Source organism: Globicephala melas, chromosome 10, assembly GCF_963455315.2.
Source record: "Globicephala melas chromosome 10, mGloMel1.2, whole genome shotgun sequence".
Taxonomy (NCBI): domain Eukaryota; kingdom Metazoa; phylum Chordata; class Mammalia; order Artiodactyla; family Delphinidae; genus Globicephala; species Globicephala melas.
This window is the reverse complement of record NC_083323.1, coordinates 66750101-66770348: the sequence shown is the minus strand read 5'-3', so window position 1 is coordinate 66770348 and position 20248 is coordinate 66750101. Positions and strand designations below refer to the sequence as shown.

General features: G+C 38.9%; 1 protein-coding gene across 1 annotated transcript in view; it reads right to left on the bottom strand.

The window, feature by feature from the left end:
* Positions 1-253: 253 nt before the first annotated feature.
* Positions 254-20248, bottom strand: part of DBX2 (developing brain homeobox 2) — a 41348-nt gene continuing 21353 nt past the window's right edge. Inside the window, exons 3-4 of the mRNA XM_030835003.2 lie at positions 8756-8943; positions 254-2909 (exon numbers count right to left, since the gene is read on the bottom strand). Of these exons, the coding sequence (XP_030690863.1) occupies positions 2577-2909; positions 8756-8943 (521 nt within the window). The 3' untranslated portion in view covers positions 254-2576. The remainder of the gene's footprint in view (positions 2910-8755; positions 8944-20248) is intronic.

The following is a 20248-nucleotide window of genomic DNA, read 5'->3' as shown; positions in this document are numbered from 1 at the left end:
ATGTTATCTGTGGGCTTCCCTGGTGGCGCGGTGGTTGCGAGTCCGCCTGCCGATGCGGGGCACACGGGTTCGTGCCTCGGTCCGGGAAGATCCCACGTGCCGCGGAGCGGCTGGGCCAGTGAGCCATGGCCTCTGAGCCTGCGCGTCCAGAGCCTGTGCCCCGCAACGGGAAAGGCCACAACAGTGAGAGGCCCGCATACCGCAAAAAAAAAAAAAGTATCTGTGTATACGATTATCAGGCCAATCATACAGAGAGAAGCCTCCGCTGGGTCTCAGAGCTCGAGATGAAACCCTGGGGGAAGATCATTTAAGCACCAAGTAGCTCACTTCTAAAACCTGGGTAATCGGATGGCCAAGACGCATGTTTCTCTCATTTGATTTTTAAATTATTCTCAAGAAACATTGACCATAGATAAGCACTCTATGATTTCTAGCAACAAGTGATAGAAAAATGCACTTCCATTTCATAAACACTCCTGAGTGACTCTTCTCTACAGAGACTTCAAAGTTGAAGACTTTTGTGATGCTTTACTTTCCCCAAACTTCAAAATTAATAGAGAAGATACTGAAGAGAAAATCATTCCCCAAGTAAGAGATGATAAAGTACAACGTGCTTCTGAATTTCTTTAATAAATTTCTCTGCAATCCTCAAAATGTATGTCTTACAATGCATCTGAGAGCTGGGTGAATACATTCACAGTGGTAGACACCCCCGCACGGTTGGTTAGATTTCAAGAGCTGAAACTTGACTGCCAGGGGTCAAATCCCATTTATTACCCTCAGTACCTTGGGCAAATCACCCTGACCATACTGGTCTGGGTCCCTTGTCTGAGTAACAAGAATCCTAATAGTAATAGAGTCCCTACACTTCATAGGGTTATTGTCACGAGGATTAAATGAGTTAATCCACATTAAAGGCTTATTAGCAGTCTCCAGCACACAGAAAGGACCTGATAAATGTAAATGAGGTTAACATTATACAAAGAAAAGAAACCGTATTATAAATCATTTTAAGACAGGTTTTAAAATTTAAATTGCTGTCAGCAGATCCCTGCCTCTGCTTCCCACAAAGAGGGCCTGAGACAATCTTCTTCTGAGATGATTTTTGATCTTCTGATAAAGACATAAGCTAGCATACACCCAATCAAGTTCCATTCATACAAAACAATTCCCTGGTGTTGACAGAAAACATTATCATCTGAAATATTACCTTTGCTAAAACTCTAAACCCTCGAAGTCTATAGCTAAGAACGTAAGCAAATTAGAAGCTACTCTCCTTATGCAGCTTTCTCACTAACAAAATTCCACATCATGAACTTCTACTAATGTTTCTTGTCCACAGATTAATAACAACCTAGTTCAAAACCACATCATTTCCTTTTTCTGCCTCATTTCCTTCAAAGTGAAACATAATTTTTTCTTGGACCTGGAATAAAAAATTCTAGATGAACTAAGCAAATCGTTACCAGAAATGCAATTTTATAATAATACTATTTCAGAGTACTCAAGAAACATAAAACATCTGTGGTGATGTTTTTGTTAATACATAAAAATAACCTAATATATACTGCATACCACCTAGATGGAAAATTGAGTCTATAACTAAAAGTGCAAACAGAAATCACTATAGATCCCATCAGTATCGGGTTTTGAAGCCCAGTTGGGAACATTTTAAGAACTGTGACACTTCTTTAAGTCTTGGTTGGAGGTCACAAACTGCTTGGCACAGATGTTTTCTTTGGCCAACACAGTATTTCAAAATTATTAAACTCAAATATCTTTAGGTGAGTCATGCCCTCTATTTACCTGACAGGCCCTTAAAGGCATTTTATTTGGCAGACCCTGATTAAGACCCATCCTTACAGAAAAGAGATCAAATGATAATCATTAGTTAAATGGGTCCCTCCCGCACTGATAGCCTGATAAAGTTCAGAGCCTTGGAAATTAAAGGTACTAACAGTTACATTCAGAAATTCTTCTAGTTGCTTGTTGGATTAATTGTAAATACATACTTTCAGTGCGTGTATCTAATAGTGGCTCATTTGATTAGGATCTCTGAGCTGAGCTGTTAAAAATCACTTACATCTGGATACTGAAAGAAACCAGAAAGTAGAGAGTTTTTTAAAAATGTTCTTTTGATATGAAAATTTGTACTGAAGTCCAAATTTCACATAATTTTCAAAAAATTAAAAACATTCAGTCATCGTTGGTTTTTTGCTCAATGCACTATTTAGAGAGAAACTAATTTCTACTAATGTATTTTAATGAATATTTATATATATACACATAGAGACACACGCATATATACACATATTCAGAGTAAGGACTGAGCTGACCATTATTCTCGTTCTTTTCAGTTCCATCGTACTTTCTGGGAGATTCTGTTCCACTTACAAATTAAGTCTGAGTCTAGGACCCAAATAAGAGAACACCGGAGAGGTTTCCTAAAACATTAGTCCATGCTTCACTCCAAAGGTGTTAGGTTTTAGGCACTGATGAGACACAAGCTAGCAGGCTTAAGAGTCCAAACGTTAATAGTTAACTGTTTTTACGTTAACGTGGCAGAATGCTTCCATTCACACTGAGCCAGTAAGTACACCCTTGTCTCTGGCATCCTCTTCAGAACACAAATATAAGGCACCTTGCAGTGACTTTGCTTCTGGGGCCAATGCCCCTGGACTCTCCAGGATTAGTCTCTCTGATGGTTCTGGTGAATTCTCCCTCCATCTTGGACTCGAGTGCTGTTGGGAGATTTCCCAGAGTGAAGGACATGGAGAAGGGAAACCCAGAGCAGATCTTGAGAGGGGGTCCTCTTGAAGGACTACTTCTTGGATACACCTGTTGGAAAGCACTTCCTTTTCTTTGGAATTCCGCCATTTCATCCTTCTGTTCTGAAACCAGATTTTCACCTATTGATAAAGTAATTGGACAAAATGATCACTTACATCACGTTACTTCACTTCAGCATTTTAAACTGTAATTTCTTCCACTGTGCCTTCCATAGAATACCTTATCCTGAGAGCCAGCCTAGCAAAGTCCTTGTGGCTTTTTACTTCAGAAGTATCTGAGAAATTACTTTAGTACAGCATCTCCACACACTTATGAAACAAAACAACTGTGGTAAGCTGCTGACATCCTGAAAGTCAGACATCTTTCAAGACTGATTTAACTCTCTTCGATATTTTAAAATCTCATTTAGTCTGTGCTAAATTATTTATCCAAAGGAAATGTTATTGACTAGTAATAGCATCTGAGTGTTTATTTTGTGCCAGGTGTCAGGCCAGGCGCTCATCGTGGATTATACAATTTGATTCTCACAATGACTGCAAGAAGTCCTTATTTCACACATAAGAAAACTGAGGATTCAACGCAATGAACCAGTTCAAGGTCACATAGCTAGTAAAACAGAAGCATTTAGACTAGAATCCGTGACAGTCCCACTCCAGCGCTGAGGCTCTTATAAACATTCAGACCTCATCAGAAACTTCTGGAGACTCAATTAAGATTACATTTTATAATGCTTGGATAAATTGCAGGCTTTATACAATTTTTAAGTTCGAGTACTTCCAGGATTTATCAAACTCGAAGAATTAGGCTCAATAAATAACAATTGATTGTAATTAACCTAAAAGTGCTTATGATGGTAGTTTCTAATTTGAGCCATAACTTCCCCCACCCCACTTGAGTCTCTCTTTACTGCTAACCTCCCTCTGACTGTGTCGTCAACTGTGCCTGAGCAGGAAACTTCACAACTGGTTTTCTGATAGCCAATCACATTGCTTTCCTGTGCATTACACTGCACCCTTTTTTAGTAGTTTTCTAGTTTTAGAACAAAAACTGGAAAATTTTTACCTAAAGAAGTAATTATTAAAGTGTACCAACCAGATATTTCTCCCAATGAAGTAAAAAATTCTACCTGAGATGGTCTTTCCAGATTGGCAAAACAATTCTTTCATTCCTTCAATGTGATGGGCAATGTCCAAAATGGCTACAAAAGAAACCTACCACAGGCAGCTGAGTCCGAAAGACTGCCATCTCAGTTGTAATCCTGTGATTCAGGCTTTTCACAAGAAACCAGTCCTAATGCATACATAGCAGAGCATTTGCTTCTGTTCACAAACTCATTTATTATTTGCAGTAGGCATTTACTCCCAGAATGCCTGCCAACTATTTCTAATGGGTTTTCACCAAGACAGTTATTTGTTGCCATTAGTGATTTTTGTCTTTCTCATCACATTAATTATTTTCTTCTCCTCTTAGCTTTTCTGTATATCCAGAAATTTTTTGAGTAATATCTCAATTTAAAAAAATCATGAAAGGAGTTTCTTCATAATCAGTGGCATTGGGACAAATGTACATATTTGGGAAAAATCATAAAATAAAATTTCTACCTCTCAACAAATACAAAAACAAATTCCAGATGGATTAAACAGCTAACCATAAATACAAAACTACAAAAATTCTAGAAGAAAATATAGAGATGATCATTACAGTCTTGGGGAGATGAATGTTTTCTTAAGCATGACATAAAAAAATAAGGCTACAAAGGGAAAACTAGATCTGACTACATTAAAAAAAGAGAAGTTTTTGTACAAATAAAGATGCCACAAGCATATGAAAAAGCCACAAACTACCCAAAAGAATTAAAAGCAGGGACTCAAGGAGATATTTGTACACACAATGCTCACGGTAGCATTATTCATATTAGTCAAAAGGTGGAAGCAACCCAAGTGACCACTGATGGATGAATGAATAAACAAAATGTGGTATATACATACAACTGAATATTATTCAGTCTCAAAAAGGAAGGAAATTCTGACACATGCTACACCATGGATGAAACTTGAAGACATTATGCCTCGTGAGATATTCCAGTCACAGAAGGACAAATACAGTATGATTCCACTTGTATGAGGTGCCTGGAGTAGTCAAATTCACAGAGATAGAAAGTAGAATGGTGGTTGCCTGATGCCTGCGGGGAGGGAGGAATGGGGAGTCATTGTTTAACGGGTGCAGAGTTTCAGTTTCGAGAAATGAAAAATGTTCTGGAGAGGGATGGTGGTGACAGCTGCATAACAAGGTGAATGTACTTAATGCCACTGAATCGTACACTTCAAAAAGGTTAAAATGGTAAGTTTTATGTTATGTGTATTTCACCACAATAAAAAAAAGCCACAAACTTGGAGGGGATTTTTGTGGCAGCTGTTAACAGGAAAATGTTACAAACCATAATATTCCAAATATTTTGATTAACAGCCAAAGTAATTGCTGCATATCTATCAACAAAAAGACAATAGAAAAAAAAAATGGTGCAGCCATGAAAAGGTTAAATTCAGATGAAAAATGACCAGTAAAGTGATTAAAAGATTCCCGAGTTCTGATAATTAGGAAAAAAATAACAGATACAACTGCCCATGAGGTTGGCAACATTTTCAAAAATTTAAATAGTGGAGGGATTGCAAAAAAAGGACTACTTATTAGTAAGAGTAAAATTTGATATAATTCAATATCTTGATACAATATTTGGAAAGGAATTTTTAAATTGATCACAACTTAAAATGTACATACACTTTAACTTATAAATCCGACTCCTAGTTCCCTATCTTACAGAAATATTTTTAAAGTGCATAAAGATATGCAACAGTAAAAACTAGGAAGTAACTTAAAGCTGAGGATGGCTAAGTGAATTACAGTATATCCATGTCATGGTCTGCTCTGAGACACTCACTAAAAAAGAATGAAGTAAATGTGTATGCAGACATGGAAGGATGTATCCCATGCCATTTGAGTGGGGGAAGAAAAAGCAAAGGGCAAAACAATACTCACTGCCAGCAGCATTAATCCTAATAGCCCCAAAATGGGAACAATCCAAACACCCACCATTAGAATGGATAAACCCTGGTATACCATGTAATACACACAGCAATGAATGTAAACGAGCTACTGCTACAACACAGCCACGTGGATGAATCTCGCAAACACATGGTAAGTGAAAGAAGCCATATACCAAAGAAGATGTACTGAGTGATCCTATCTGTATAAAGCACAAAAACAGGCAAAACTAATCTATGCTGTTCAAAGTTCCGAAGGAGAAGGTAGTGACCGGGAGGGGGCAGGCAGGGGGCTCCTGGCCCGGTGGTAATGTTCTACCTCTTGAGCTGTGTGCTGGTGACACAAGTGATTTGTATTATCCTTCAGAAGATGTTAAAATAGATGCAGAGTGTGATGCCATTTTTATTTAAAATTATATACACGATTCTAGGTCTCAGCTTCTTCATTTGTAAAACAGAAATAGCAAAAGTAGCTACTTTTATTATCTGCAAATAACATCAAATGTAAGGGCACATAGTAGTCATTATGAAAGTATCTGTGTTTTTATGTTTGTGCATATATGACACACATATAAGTTTATTTTAAAAATAATACATGATATGCCAATAAACTCAAACAAGAGCCATACATAAATGGCAGTAGTAACCAGGGAGTTGGATTGGAAAGGGAACAGATATGTTTTCATTTTTAACTTTACCAATCTCCCTTTTGTTTGAATTTACCATAATAAATACCATGTAGTCACTGTGTAATTAGATATAGTGTACATGCAAATAAGACAACGTTAAATTACTTCCGAGCTGTTCGCCAAATTCAATAAGGCAAAAAGCGTTCATTCCTGAGGCACTTGAATTTTAAAAACTATATAATCGACTATGTAAAACTATGTGCCTGTGGATAACAACTGGGAGATAACATACAAATATGGAAACAGTTCGTTATCTCAGAGTGGAAGTATTATGGTCATGGCCTCATAAATAGTCCTTAATAGGCTTGCTGCATTCCCTTTTCAACAGTTCCTTTTAAAGAAGATGCTATGTACTATCACGGATTTTCACACTTTCCCAGAGCACTGTCAGATCAATCCCAGCCACTTTTGATCTTTTAACACCTACCTCAAGTTCCAACTCAACCAGAATCCCCTAGCCTCCCAAACCTGCACACTTTCTCCCCTCTGACTCTGCTGTGTCTTATCCATACTAATGCCATGCAGGCCAGGCCCACTGAGCCCCCCACGTGATCCTCTCTCAGGCCCAGCAATTCCTCTGAGGATCAGGTAATTCCCATCACTAGACTCCCTAGGGGTATAGGAACCAGTCCTATGACCATCCTTTCCAGAGATGGGGATTAGTGTAAGGCTCCAGAGAGATACATAAGTTCTAGGAGAACCACTGATCTAGCTCCATTATTTGGCAGTATATCTAACCTACCAGGGGCTGTTTCCTATATTAATGTCTTATATTGTTATCTAACCGTTCATGAGGTTCTGCTTTGTTTTCCCAGTTGGTTGTATAAATTCCTGGGGTCCAAGGAGGGTTATCTTAATCAGTATTTATCAATATTCCCTCTTACCTAGCACAGTGTCTTACGCACAATAGACCACCAAGATATATCTATTGATTTGTCTGTCACAGACACAAAATTGCTCTGTGACATAGACAGAATTCCTATATTTGTCCCTGTTTTTAAAGTGAGAAACTGAGGCACAGAGCAGTCAATTAAGGTTATGGGCTCATTAGTCCCACACACGAGGAAAACACAGACTGGCTGATCTAGGTCAATTATCCTCTACCACACCTCGTACTGCTTCCTACGACTATAAAAAGTCGGGGGACAGGGGGACAGATCACTTCCCTAGGGAAAGGAAGCAAGGTTAAGACGGGTTTCATCCAAAAATAACTAGTTTAATAACATCCAAAGTTAGAAACCAGGTCATTTGTATTGAGGGAAGTACAGTAGAGCATGGTGGTTAACACAGAGTCTCTGCTAGCCCTTCAGGGCCTTTATGCTGATTCAAAGATTCCAGGTGGAAGGAGCCTTGCACCTGGAAAGTCAGTTTGACAAGCAGAGTACCTGCTGCATTTCAGTTGCTGCCATCCCTCTTAGCCAAATGGCCTTGTGCAGTGAACATCCTGCACAACTGTACATGGTGGCTCCAGGTTAAAGAGAATGCAAACTCCAGAGTCAGATTGCCTGGAGTGGGAGCCCAGTTCCAAAGCAGCTCCACTTTGTGACACTGGACCTCTGTTTACCTCTCTACATTTCCTCATCTAGAAAATGGGGATATTTCATATGGTGATTATAATAGGGATTAAATAGGAAAATGCTAGTGCCTTATACTGTTAATTATTTATAAGTAGGCCAATCTTTAAATGGAGTATGCTGCACTTCCCAAAAGGCTAGAAAGTCTCTTTCAAAATTATATGAAATATCATTGTACAAGAAAAGTTTGTAAAGGTTGCAAATGTGAAACTACTTGACTGTACTTGACATAAGCCCACAGTGCAAAATAATGAAATCTATTAAGAGGTATTTATGAGTCACTCATTCATGCCTTGATTTGGGACTGGAAATGAAGAAAAAGACAGGAAAATTGGTTCCTGCTTTTGAAGGCAATTATGTAACCTGTTTCTCTGAAAACAGAGCAAACAATGTAATGATGTAAATGCCACAAGCCTTCGCTTATCTCTTCATTTGGGAAGAATTAATCAGGTGAAAACCTAGACCTCTTCAGCAAAGGGACCGATTTCCAAATAGGAATTGTGACATATATTTCCACCCACTAAAAAATTACGCAAGTCGTTTCAATAATGCTTCAGGGTCCAGTGCTATGCCTACTACAACAAATAGTTACCAAATGAATGGATACCATTGGATTCCTTCAGAAATCAGGAGCAGTAGATATCTTCCTGCTCATTAGTACCTGTGATTCCTTTAGTCCCAAGTTGACGGCAAGTTTCTTTCGGTCTGTTTTGCTGATATATTTCTGCTTCTGAAACATTTTCTCCAGAGCCTTTCTCTGGTCCTCAGAAAAGACAGCTCTTCTTAAAATACCCCTCCGAGCTTTGGAATTAGATTCCTGTGTCAGAAGAGGCAGCACACTCTCTTCTCCTAGAGGGGAGAAAAGATACAAAAAGCCCCATTAGCTGTAGGGAGAATTCCACCTGTCTTTTCCACGACAATGCCCTCCTTCTCTGTACCATGGCCCAATTATCTCATCTCTGAACTCTGCACATGTAGAGAGCTTCTTAACCTTTTTTTGGTCGTGGACTCCACTGAGAATCTGATAAATGCTCTTTGCTCCCCATTGGGAAAAAAAAGTACATATGCTTGCCTTCCCATGTCAGAAAGTCCATGGTCCCAGGTTACAAAGCTCCAATGCAGAACTAGTAGGTGGTTTAAATACTTAATTTTCCTCTAATTCTTCATTTATTTATTCATTCATTCATTGTCTCAAACTGTTGAACACTTACCATATGCCAGGCACTCCTCTCAATACTACACACTGAGAAATAAGACGTATGTTTTATCGTACTCATTACCTATAAAATCAAGTGGGAGGCATTTATTGAACCAGCATCACAAGTGTGACGAAGTATTCCTAAGAAGAGGGTGCACTGGGAGCACAAAACAATGGGCTTAATCTTCATCTGGGATGTCAGGGAAAGCTTGCAAGAGTCAGAGATGTTTAAACTGAGAAGGAAGGTTTGGAAGACCTCCAATCACCCCCTCCCTGATTCAGTTGATCATCAACTCCTTCAGGGAAGAGACATTTACTACTTTTTCTGCCTTTCTGCAGCTAGCACAACACTGGTTCCCACCCTCTGTGAGTTTCATTCATCATTCACTATTCATTTATTCAGCTTCCAAGCTGTGGTAGGAGGAATAATGTCCTTTCCAAAGATGCCCATGTCCTAATCCCCAGAACCTGTGAACATATTACATTATATGGCAAGCGGTAATTAAGGTCGCAAATGGAATTACAGTTGCTAATCAGCTGAACTTGAGGTTAGGAGAGTATCCTGGAGTATCCACGTAGGCCCAATGTAATCACAAGGGTCCTTATAAGTGGAAGAGGGAGACCAAGAAAGGAAGTCATAGTGATAGTTTTGAAGATGCTACACTTCTTCCTTTGAAGATGGAGGAAGGGGCCATGAACCAAGAAATGCACTAGAAACTGGAAAGGCGAGGAAACAGATTCTCCCCTAGAGCCTCCGGAAGAAATGTAGTCCTGCTGACACACTGATTTTAGTTCACTGAGACCCATTTCAGGCTTCTGACCTCTATAACTGTACGATAATAAGCTTGTATTAAGACATGAGGTTTGTGGACATTTGTTACAGCAGCAAGAGGACACTAATACACTGGGTATCTGCTGAGGAAACCAGACAAACGGCACATGGTCCCCACCCTCAAGGAGTTCACCTTCTCATGGGAGGACCAATACATGAACGTCACTCCAGAATACAGGCACCAGAGGAGCAGGGACTCCAGTGTACGACTGTATCCGGTATGCATTTGGGTGTTTGATAATTATTTCTAAATAAAAAAGCAAATGCATGTCTTAAGTACTGAAATAGAATGATCCCTACAGTGCTCTGGCATCACAAAAAAGGAAGTGATGAGCTCGAGAAAATAGTTAGGTTGAGTCAAGTCTAAAAGGACAATTCAGTTCCAGAGAGAAAGAACCAAGGCCAATCCAGGCAGAGTGACTAGCATGTCTCAAAGCACCAAAGCACAAAGGAATAAAGTCTCTCCAAGGAAAAGTAAGCAGTCTGCAAGGCCTTGGAAGGGCATGAAACAGAGGGTGCAAGCTGGCAACCGGATCCAGCCTGCAGACGGGCTTTGTTTAGCGTGTTGGTTAAAAATTCTGAGTTAGTCGTTCACATTTAATAACTGGGAGGTTTCATGTGAAGTCCAGGTTTCCAACATCTCTTCAAAGGTAACCACACTAGGCTCACCTTCCCATAAAGAAGAGATCTACCATAGTGAGTGGCAGGTGCCCTCTTTAGATGGAGCATGTGGTCCCCAGTTTGCCATAGCCTCACCTAACTTGCTTTTTTTTTTTTTTGCGGTAGACGGGCCTCTCACTGTTGTGGCCTCTCCCATTGCGGAGCACAGGCTCCGGACGTGCAGGCTCAGTGGCCATGGCTCATGGGCCCAGCCGCTCCGCGGCATGTGGGATCTTCCCGGACCGGGGTACGAACCCGTGTCCCCTGCATCGGTAGGTGGACTCTCAACCACTGCACCACCAGGGAAGCCCTAACTTGCTTCTTATCTGACAGGCTGTTGAAGACATCTAGACCTCTGGCACAGAGATTATGGAGTGGAATCGAGCCAGACCATAGAGAACTACAAGGGTTTGGAACATTACCCAATAGTTAGTGAAGACCAATAGAATATGTTTAAGCAGGGTGTGACATGATAATAATAAACCTACACTGAGCACTTCCTCTGTACTCATACTTACTATGTTAAGTCGCTGACATGCATTATTTCATTTAATCCTCCCAACCTACCTATGCCATGAATGCTACTATTATTCTTCCCATTTCACAGATGAATAAAAAGAAGCTTAGGTAGCTTACTGAACTTTGTCCAAGGTCACATGGCTAGGGCTTCAAACCCAGGAATACTGATTCCAAAACAAATGCTCTTAACCCTACAGTGGACTGACACAATCTGACTTGTATTTTAGAAGAAAAATGTCAATAAGTGGATAAATCTCATCAATTTTACCTCTGTAATATAATAGCTTCCCTTCCTATTTGTTTAAAAGATTGTAAATATCTCCCAGCTAGTCTCTCAGCTCGGGGTTGTGCCTCATTCTGATTCATCCTGACATTCCCAGAACTACTGGCCTCTCCCTCTTTCTTCCAGGTCTGTAACACCTGCATCTCCGTAGAAATGCCAGAGCCCCTGGGATGTAATCAAGCCCAGTTCTTTACAAAAGTCTACTTTTACTGATGCCCTTCCCATTCATCCTCTCATGGGATCTTGGTTAATTCTCCAGCTACAGAACCAATTATTTTTGCCTCTCTCACACCGAGGTCATAGCTGGAAGTCAGGCTTTGGCACCTGGATTCACTATTTCTTAGAGATTTGAATCGTTTTATGCAATATTTGTCAGTAATAAAAATAGTATAAACATCTCAATATGTTCATATCTTCCTAAATACTTTTCTTCTCTGAACTATCCTTTGTATAGACACCATGGAATTGGCCCTTCTGCACTATTTCAGATCACAGATTCATCTCGTGAGACGGTGTCTCTCTAGGAAGCCTCAGGACAGAAGTCTCTGGAGGATGGAAGAACTGGGTTTGGATCTCAGCACTTGGAGTGAGTTACTCTTTCAGTTTATTTTACGGAGTTTCTTTAAGGATTTGATGAAATAGCACAAAACATTTCCAGTGCCTAGCCCACAATAAGGATCCCTCAAATCTATTTCACTTGCCCCTGTTGAATTTCATTTTATTCTTATAAGAATCATATGCCACAGACATCCTCTGTACGGATGAAGAAGTGTTCAGAGCAGTTAAGTTCCAAAGCAGCACAAAGGACACAGATCTCAGTGGTAGCAAGACCTTCTAAATTCAAATTCTTGGCTCCTTTCTATGCTTCCCCACACTCTTTCTTGATGGGTCAAGAATGGGAAGAAAGAAACATTTATAAACATAGCCAGAGTTCCTGTCTGTGTCTATGGGCTTCTGCTCCCTGTCCTGGGTCAGTCTGTGAGCCTGGACCATATAGCATCTCCTATACAACCTGGCAACAGTGTCCTCAGATTCCAGCATCCCCTTCTCACTTCCTATTTTGATCTGGAATTCTTAATTTGTAACTGTATACAATCTACCATTATTAAAGCCATATGTACTAAAAATTAGGAAAGAAACTTAAATATCCAAAGTTAAAGAAATGCATAAGCACATTATGCTATATCTACTAGGTGAAATTGTAAAGAACCACTAAAGATGATGACTAGGAAGATGAGGCAGCAGCAAAACAAACAAACAAACAAAAAACATTATCTGCTCAAAGCTAAGTAAAAATGCAGAGAAAAAAGACTGAAAGGCAAAACTACCCCACTAAGATAGGATACTGTTGTAGAGTTATGGACAAATAATTCACCTCCACTCTACATTTTAAGTCTGGCTCAGTTTTCTAAGGAAAACAAGCAAACGTTGTAGTAACCTTTTGGGGAGTAATCTGGCCAAGTGATTGAGTCGTCGCTGAGTGACACCTGAAAATGAATCCACTCCATCCTTCACAGATGCTCACAGTTGATAAGGAGAGGTCCGAGAAGAACAGAGACAGCCAAGGTACAAGTGAGATAAACACCCGCAGACCACCACATAGGAAGCTTTTAAGCACCAGATAAGAAGCCACTTAGTCTTGGAGGCCAAGAGAGTGAGTCCTGAGAGAGAAGAGCTGCCAGAAGACTAGCAATTTCTCTTGCTGGTCATCTTGACAAAGGTGGGCAGAGAGAGGGACTGACATTTGCAGACGCATGAGTGGGGTGAGGACGAGTTTGAAACGTGGTGAATCTAGGAATCTCACACGGCTTGGAACTTCCAGACTGCAGGGGATGAGCGGGAAGAACACAGGACATTAGCTGGGAGGTAGATGAGGGCCAGGGGTGACTGAAACAAATCTAAGGGATAATTTGCCACAGAGGAAAGCCTTCCAAGGACTTGCCCAACTTAGTATTTTAGAAAGGCCAATACTTTTTGAGCTAATACAACCTTTTACTTTTTTAAATAATTTTATTTTGTTCTTATTGAAGTATAGTTGATTTACAATGTTGTGTTAGTTTCAGGTGTACAGCACAGTGATTCAGTTTTATATATATAGTCTTTTTCAGATTCTTTTCCCTTATAGGTTATTACAAACTACTGAGTATATATATTTCCCTGTGCTATACAGTAGGTCCTTGTGGGTTATCTATTTTATAATACAACTTTTTAAATCTGTATAGAAATACAAACAAGTTTTTGGACCAATAAAGCTAGTTTAAAAAAAAAAATCTGCCTACATTTTTTTCTAAGCTGAGGTTTTATACATAGGGATCATGATTTTACTCATTTTCACCCCTTCTTCACCAAGATTTACATGTTTACATAAAACAATGGGGTAACACATTTAAATGCCCCTACGACTTTTAATAGGAACCTACAGGTTTTCCTATTGAGTTATGTTTAAGTGAAGAGAAAGAAGAGTCCCGTCAAGGGGATCTACAGATAAATTATTCTCACCAACGTGGTAAAAGCTAACGTTGAAGGGTCGTGCACACAAAGCAGACCTCAGTCTCTGAAAGACAGAGCTGGAGTGGTTGTGAAGGTCAGAGGGTTAACTCCTGGGTCTGGTCTTTGGGATTCAGTGCCCTATAAGAAACACGAATACAACCACTGAACAAGCAAAAACCATGGCAAAGATAAAGAAGGTTCCGTTTTTCCTTTCTTTGCTAGTTGCCTGGTTTCTCTTCGCATTCCTCTCAATACACAAATTGCGCTTGTTTTCATAAACGGAGGTGGCTCAGTTTCCTACAAGAAGCATGTGACAAGATGCTACTTCTACCACTGATGCTCTTCTCCTTGTCTCCCCCATGAGTCTTTTGTGGGCTGTCTCTGGATCTAACCATAAACTACCCTATACCATCTTCCTACCTTCTAAATCTAGGAATATGGGCTCAATTACACCTGCGAAACATAGTGACTTCAAGAACTTGTTGGTAATTCAAAAATCTCTCAGAAGCTACTGAAAAGTTATAAGCAACAAACACCTCTGATTATTCCTAAATTCATGACAAAAGTCTGATTTATATGGAAACTTACAGGTGACAAAAATAAATAAATAAATAAAATAAATAAGTAAATAAATAAATAAAATAAATAAAATAAAAATAACAATGAAAAGGGACAGAGTTTAAGGCATGCAGTAGAAAAGACAGGGCCGCCAATTGAAGGTGCTATCGGCTCTGCTAATTTGCGAATATCATTATTATTATTTTATAATGTGGCTTCCATATATATTTGGGGCTCAACATGCACTGATGTATGTGGCAACGACAGGCAGCATGGCATGAAATCTTTACCACAATCCCCAGAGGTACATATTATCATCCCCATTTTCCACAGGAAGAAACTGAGGCTCTGGAAAGATAAGTTGTGCAATTGAGGTCATACACCCAAGCAGAGTGAGGCCAATCAATGCTCTTTAAAATTATACCGAAGATTGTGAAAATTACCAATGTGCCGGGAAAGAGGTCGGGAGGTAGGGAGAGTCATTAAAATGGCAGAATGACCTAGTATAGAAAAGTTTACAAAGCCCTAATTCCCTGCATCCTGAGACAGCCCCCATGTACCACACCCCCCTGGGAATCCCTGTGTGCAGTGCCTTGTGAAGGGCATTTTGAACAGAGGTGTGCTGTGTGTGAATGATACAGTACGGGGTGGGGGGCAGCGAAGAGCAATAGAGAAACACAGCAGTAGATAGGCCTCTGTCTACCCCAAGGTAGGCTACTACTACTACTTATGAACATTTGGGGAGAAAGGGAACCCCATTCCAGGAACGACCCTCGAATACTTTCACTGCCACTGTGGAACTGCTGAATAGAGCCATCAACTTGGAAAATCTATTGTCTAATAGATTGTTAATCTATTGTTAATCTATTGTTTAAAGGAGTCTCTGACTCCTTTAAACTTTCTTCCTAGTTGACCAAGTGTCATTTATCTCCCTTCACTATTGAGAAGTCAAAACCTATGTTCAACTTATCACACATACACAATTATGTTTTCACCACAATAATTAGGCTTCTTTCTCTGTTAGCACAAAATGCTGCATCCCTCTGAAAATCTTAGAGTTCTAAAGATAAATCCTTATAAAAGAAGCTCTCAGGCAGCCTTTTATGGATTTCCATAGGTCTTGATCAGTTCCCCAAGCCCACTCACTGCTCCAGCTGAGAGCAGGAAACATCCAGGTCAGGTGGTAAGAAGACCCATCAGAGCACTGCCACCTTTGACAGTGTCACTCATAGGACGAACCTACAGTAATAAAAATAAGGTCCTTTCCCTGCTGCCTTCAACAAAATCCTAAATTCAAATTTGGAGAGTATTCTATGTTCTTTTAAGTTTTAATGAGAAAGGGAAGATAGTAAAATGATCTCAAAACGCAGAATCTAAGTTCACCTCCCAAGAAAAAGGGACAGCAATTTATCCCAGAAGAATATTTCCTCACTCATATTTTTATAATGCTGCTGCAAATTTAAACTTTGTCTTTTAATGCATAAAATTCTTGAAAGGTCAAATTCAAGTTGGGTACTCAAAGACAAAACGAAATCATTATCTCATTAATTCAATTAGCTATTCTACAAAATTAAGACTCCTATACATTTCATGTAGTCTTTTCCTTAAGGTCATTCTCTGCATAACTTCTACAACTTTCCATCTCATTTTATGAAGTATGTTATTTTGAAAAGAACCTTATGGATATACTATCAAAGATTTTCCTTACACTGCTTTGGGGGAGAGGAGAACTTTTACCACTGCCTTTAAATTTTTCCCCACTGTAAGGATTGTGCTTAAATACCCTATTAAACTATTTATTATATGTGAGAAGGGCACTAGATGAATGATTGTTTCCACAGTGCCACAAGTCAATCATAAATCTAAAAGGTTAACAAGAGAAACTAAATCAATTTTAAACAAGTGAATCATGTTAACAGTCAAAATGGTATTTCACTTGCTAGCTGAGGATGTGTTGCTCTAATCCTACACCTTTTAGAAAGAGTGAAGTCAATATTGTGAAACAATGATGAGGGCCACTGATTTCATCTCTTAGTAAAATTTTTAGTGTAAACCATAATTTTGGCTATCCGAACTGAAATACAAAATAATACAAAATTACTTCAACAGTTCATTTTCCTTCTTTCGTACAAATGGAAAAAAACTTAAATGCTTGGGCATAAAATCATTCTTCCTATTAAAAAAATAAGAAGAAAAGAAAATCTAGTAAATGCCTTAAATTAAAAAGCTTACCGGGCAGTTGTAAGTCTTATTAACTGTTCCTTGGTATCATTATTATTTATGTAATATTCTTAATTGAAAGCCTAAATCCACCATTTCATTATTATTTGCTGCCAATACAGTGAACATCATAAATAAGAAAATAAGAAATTCATTTCAGATTTATCACCAATGAGACACCAATGTTTATTAAGAACACTTGTGGCATCTCTATGCTGTTTTATTTATTTATTTATTTTTTCTAGTGTTCTTTTTTTTTAAACATCTTTATTGGAGTATAATTGCTATACAATGTTGCGCTAGTTTCTGCTGTATAACAAAGTGAATCAGCTATATGCATACGTATATCCCCATATCCCCTCCCTCTTGCGTCTCCCTCCCACCCTCCCTATCCCACCCCTCTAGGTGGTCACAAAGCACCGAGCTGATCTCCCTGTGCTATGCGGCTGCTTCCCACTAACTATCTATTTTACATTTGGTAGTGTATGTATGTCAATGTTACTCTCTCACTTCGTCCCAGCTTACTCTTCCCCCTCTGCATGTCCTCAAGTCCATTCTCTATGTCTGGGTCTTTCTTCCTGTCCTGCCCCTAGGTTCATCAGAACATTTTTATTTTCTTTAGATTCCATATATATGTGTTAATATACAGTATTTTTCTCTTTCTGACTTACTCCACTCTGTATGACAGACTCTAGGTCCATCCACCTCACTACAAATAACTCAATTTTGTTTCTTTTTATGGCTGAATAATATTCCACTGTATATATGTGCCACATCTTCATTATCCATTCATCTGTTGATGGACACTTAGGTTACTTCCATGTCCTGGCTATTGTAAATAGTGATGCAATGAACATTGTGGTACATGACTCTTTCTGAATTACGGTTTTCTCAGGGCATATGCCCAGTAGTGAGATTGCTGTGTTGTAGGGTAATTCTATTTTTAGTTTTTTAAGGAACCTCCATACTGTTCTCCATAGTGGCTGTATCAATTTACATTCCCACCAACAGTACAAGAGGGTTCCCTTTTCTCCACACCCTCTCCAGTATTGTTTGTAGGTTTTTTGATGATGGCCATTCTGACAGTGTGAAGTGATACCTCATTGTAGTTTTGCTTTGCATTCCTCTAATGACTTGTGATGTTGAGCAGCTTTTCATGTGTTTGTTGGCAATCTGTATATCTTCTTTGGAGAAGTGTCTATTTAGGTCTTCTGCCCATTTTTGGATTGGGTTGTTTGTTTTTTTGATATTGAGCTGCTTGTATATTTTGGAGATTAATCCTTTGTCGGTTGCTTCGCTTGCAAGTATTTTCTACCATTCTGAGGGGTGTCTTTTCATGTTGTTTATGATTACCTTTGCTATGCAAAAGCTTTTACATTTCATTAAATCCCGTTTATTTTTGTTTTTATTTCCATTTCTCTAGCAGGTGGGTCAAAAAGGATCTTGCTGTGATTTATGTCATAGAGTGTTCTGCCTATGATTTCCTCTAAGAGTTTTATCGTGTCTGCCTTACATTTAGGTCTTTAATCCATTTTGAGTTTACTTTTGTGTATGGTGTTAGGAAGTGTTCTAATTTCACTCTTTTACATGTAGGTGTCCAGTTTCCCCTGCACCACTTATTGAAGAGGCGATCTTTTCTCCATTGTATACTTTTGCCTCCTTTATCAAAGATAAAGTGACCATATGTGTGTGGGTTTATCTCTGGGCTATCTACCCTGTTCCATTGATCTATATTTCTGTTTTTGTGCTAGTACCACACTGTCTAGATTACTGTAGCTTTGTAGTATAGTCTGAAGTCCAGGAGCCTGATTCCTCCAGCTCCATTTTTCTTTCTCAAGATTGCTTTGGCTATTCGGGGCCTTTTGTGTTTCCATACAAATTGTATAATTTTTTGTTCTAGTTCTGTGAAAACTGCCTTGGTAGTTTGATAAGGATTGCACTGAATCTGTGGATTGCTTTGGGTAGTATAGTCATTTTCACAATGTTGATTCTTCCAATCCCAGAACATGGTATATCTCTCCATCTGTTTGTATAATCTTTAATTCCTTCCATTAGTGTCTTATAGTTTTCTGCATACAGGTCTTTTCTCTCCCTAGGTAGGTTTATTCCTAGGTATTTTATTCTTTTTGTTGCAATGGTAAATTGGAGTGTTTCCTTAATTTCTCTATCAGATTTTTCATCATTAGTGTACAGGAATGCAAGAGATTTCTCTGCTTTAATTTTGTATCCTGCTACTCTCCCACATTCATTGATTAGCTGTCGTAGTTTTCTGGTAGTATCTTTAGGATTCTCTATGTATAGTATCATGTCATCTACAAACAGTGACAGGTTTACTTCTTCTTTTCTCATTTGGATTCCTTATATTTTTTCTTCTTCTTTGATTGCAGTGGCTAAAACTTCCAAAACTATGTTGAATAATACTGATGAAAGTGGGCAACCTTGTCTTGTTCCTGATCTTAGAGGAAATGGTTTCAGTTTTTCACCATTGAGAACAATGTTGGCTGTGTGTTTGTCATATATGGCCTTTATTATGTTGAGGTAGGTTCCCTCTATGCCTGCTTTCTGGAGGGTTATCATAAATGGGTGTTGAATTTTGTCGAAAGCCTCTTCTGCATCTATTGAGATTATCATATGATTTTTATTGTTCAATTTGTTAATATGGTGTATCACATTGACTGATTTGCATATATTGAAGAATCCTTGCATCTCTGGAATAAACCCCACTTGATCATGGTGTATGATCCTTTAATGTGCTGTTGGATTCTGTTCGTTAGCATTTTGTTGAGGATTTTTGCATCTATGCTCATCAGAGATATTGGCCTATAGTTTTCTTTGTTTGTGACATCTTTGTCTGGTTTTGGTCTCAGGGTGATGGTGGCCTCATAGAATGAGTCTGGGAGTGTTCCTCCCTCTGCTATATTTTGGAAGAGTTTGAGAAGGATAGGTGTTAACTCTTCTCTAAATGTTTGATAGAATTCACCTGTGAATCCATCTGGTCCTGGGCTTTTGTTTTTTGGAAGATTTTTAATCACAGTCTCAATTTCAGTGCTTGTGATTGGTCTGTTTATATTTTCTATTTCTTTCTGGTTCAGTTTCGGAAGGTTGTGCTTTTCTACGAATTTGTCCATTTCTTCCAGGTTGTGCATTTTACTGGCATATAGTAGCTTCTAGTAATCTCTCATGATCATTTGTATTTCTGCAGTGTCAGCTGTTACTTCTTTTTCATTTCTAATTCTGCTGATTTGAGTCTTCTTTTTTTTTCTTGATGAGTCTGGCTAATCGTTTATCAATTTTGTTTATCTTCTCAAAGAACCAGCTTTTAGTTTTATTGATCTTTTGTATTTCTTTTTCATTTATTTCTGATCTGATCTTTAGGATTTCTTTCCTTCTGCTA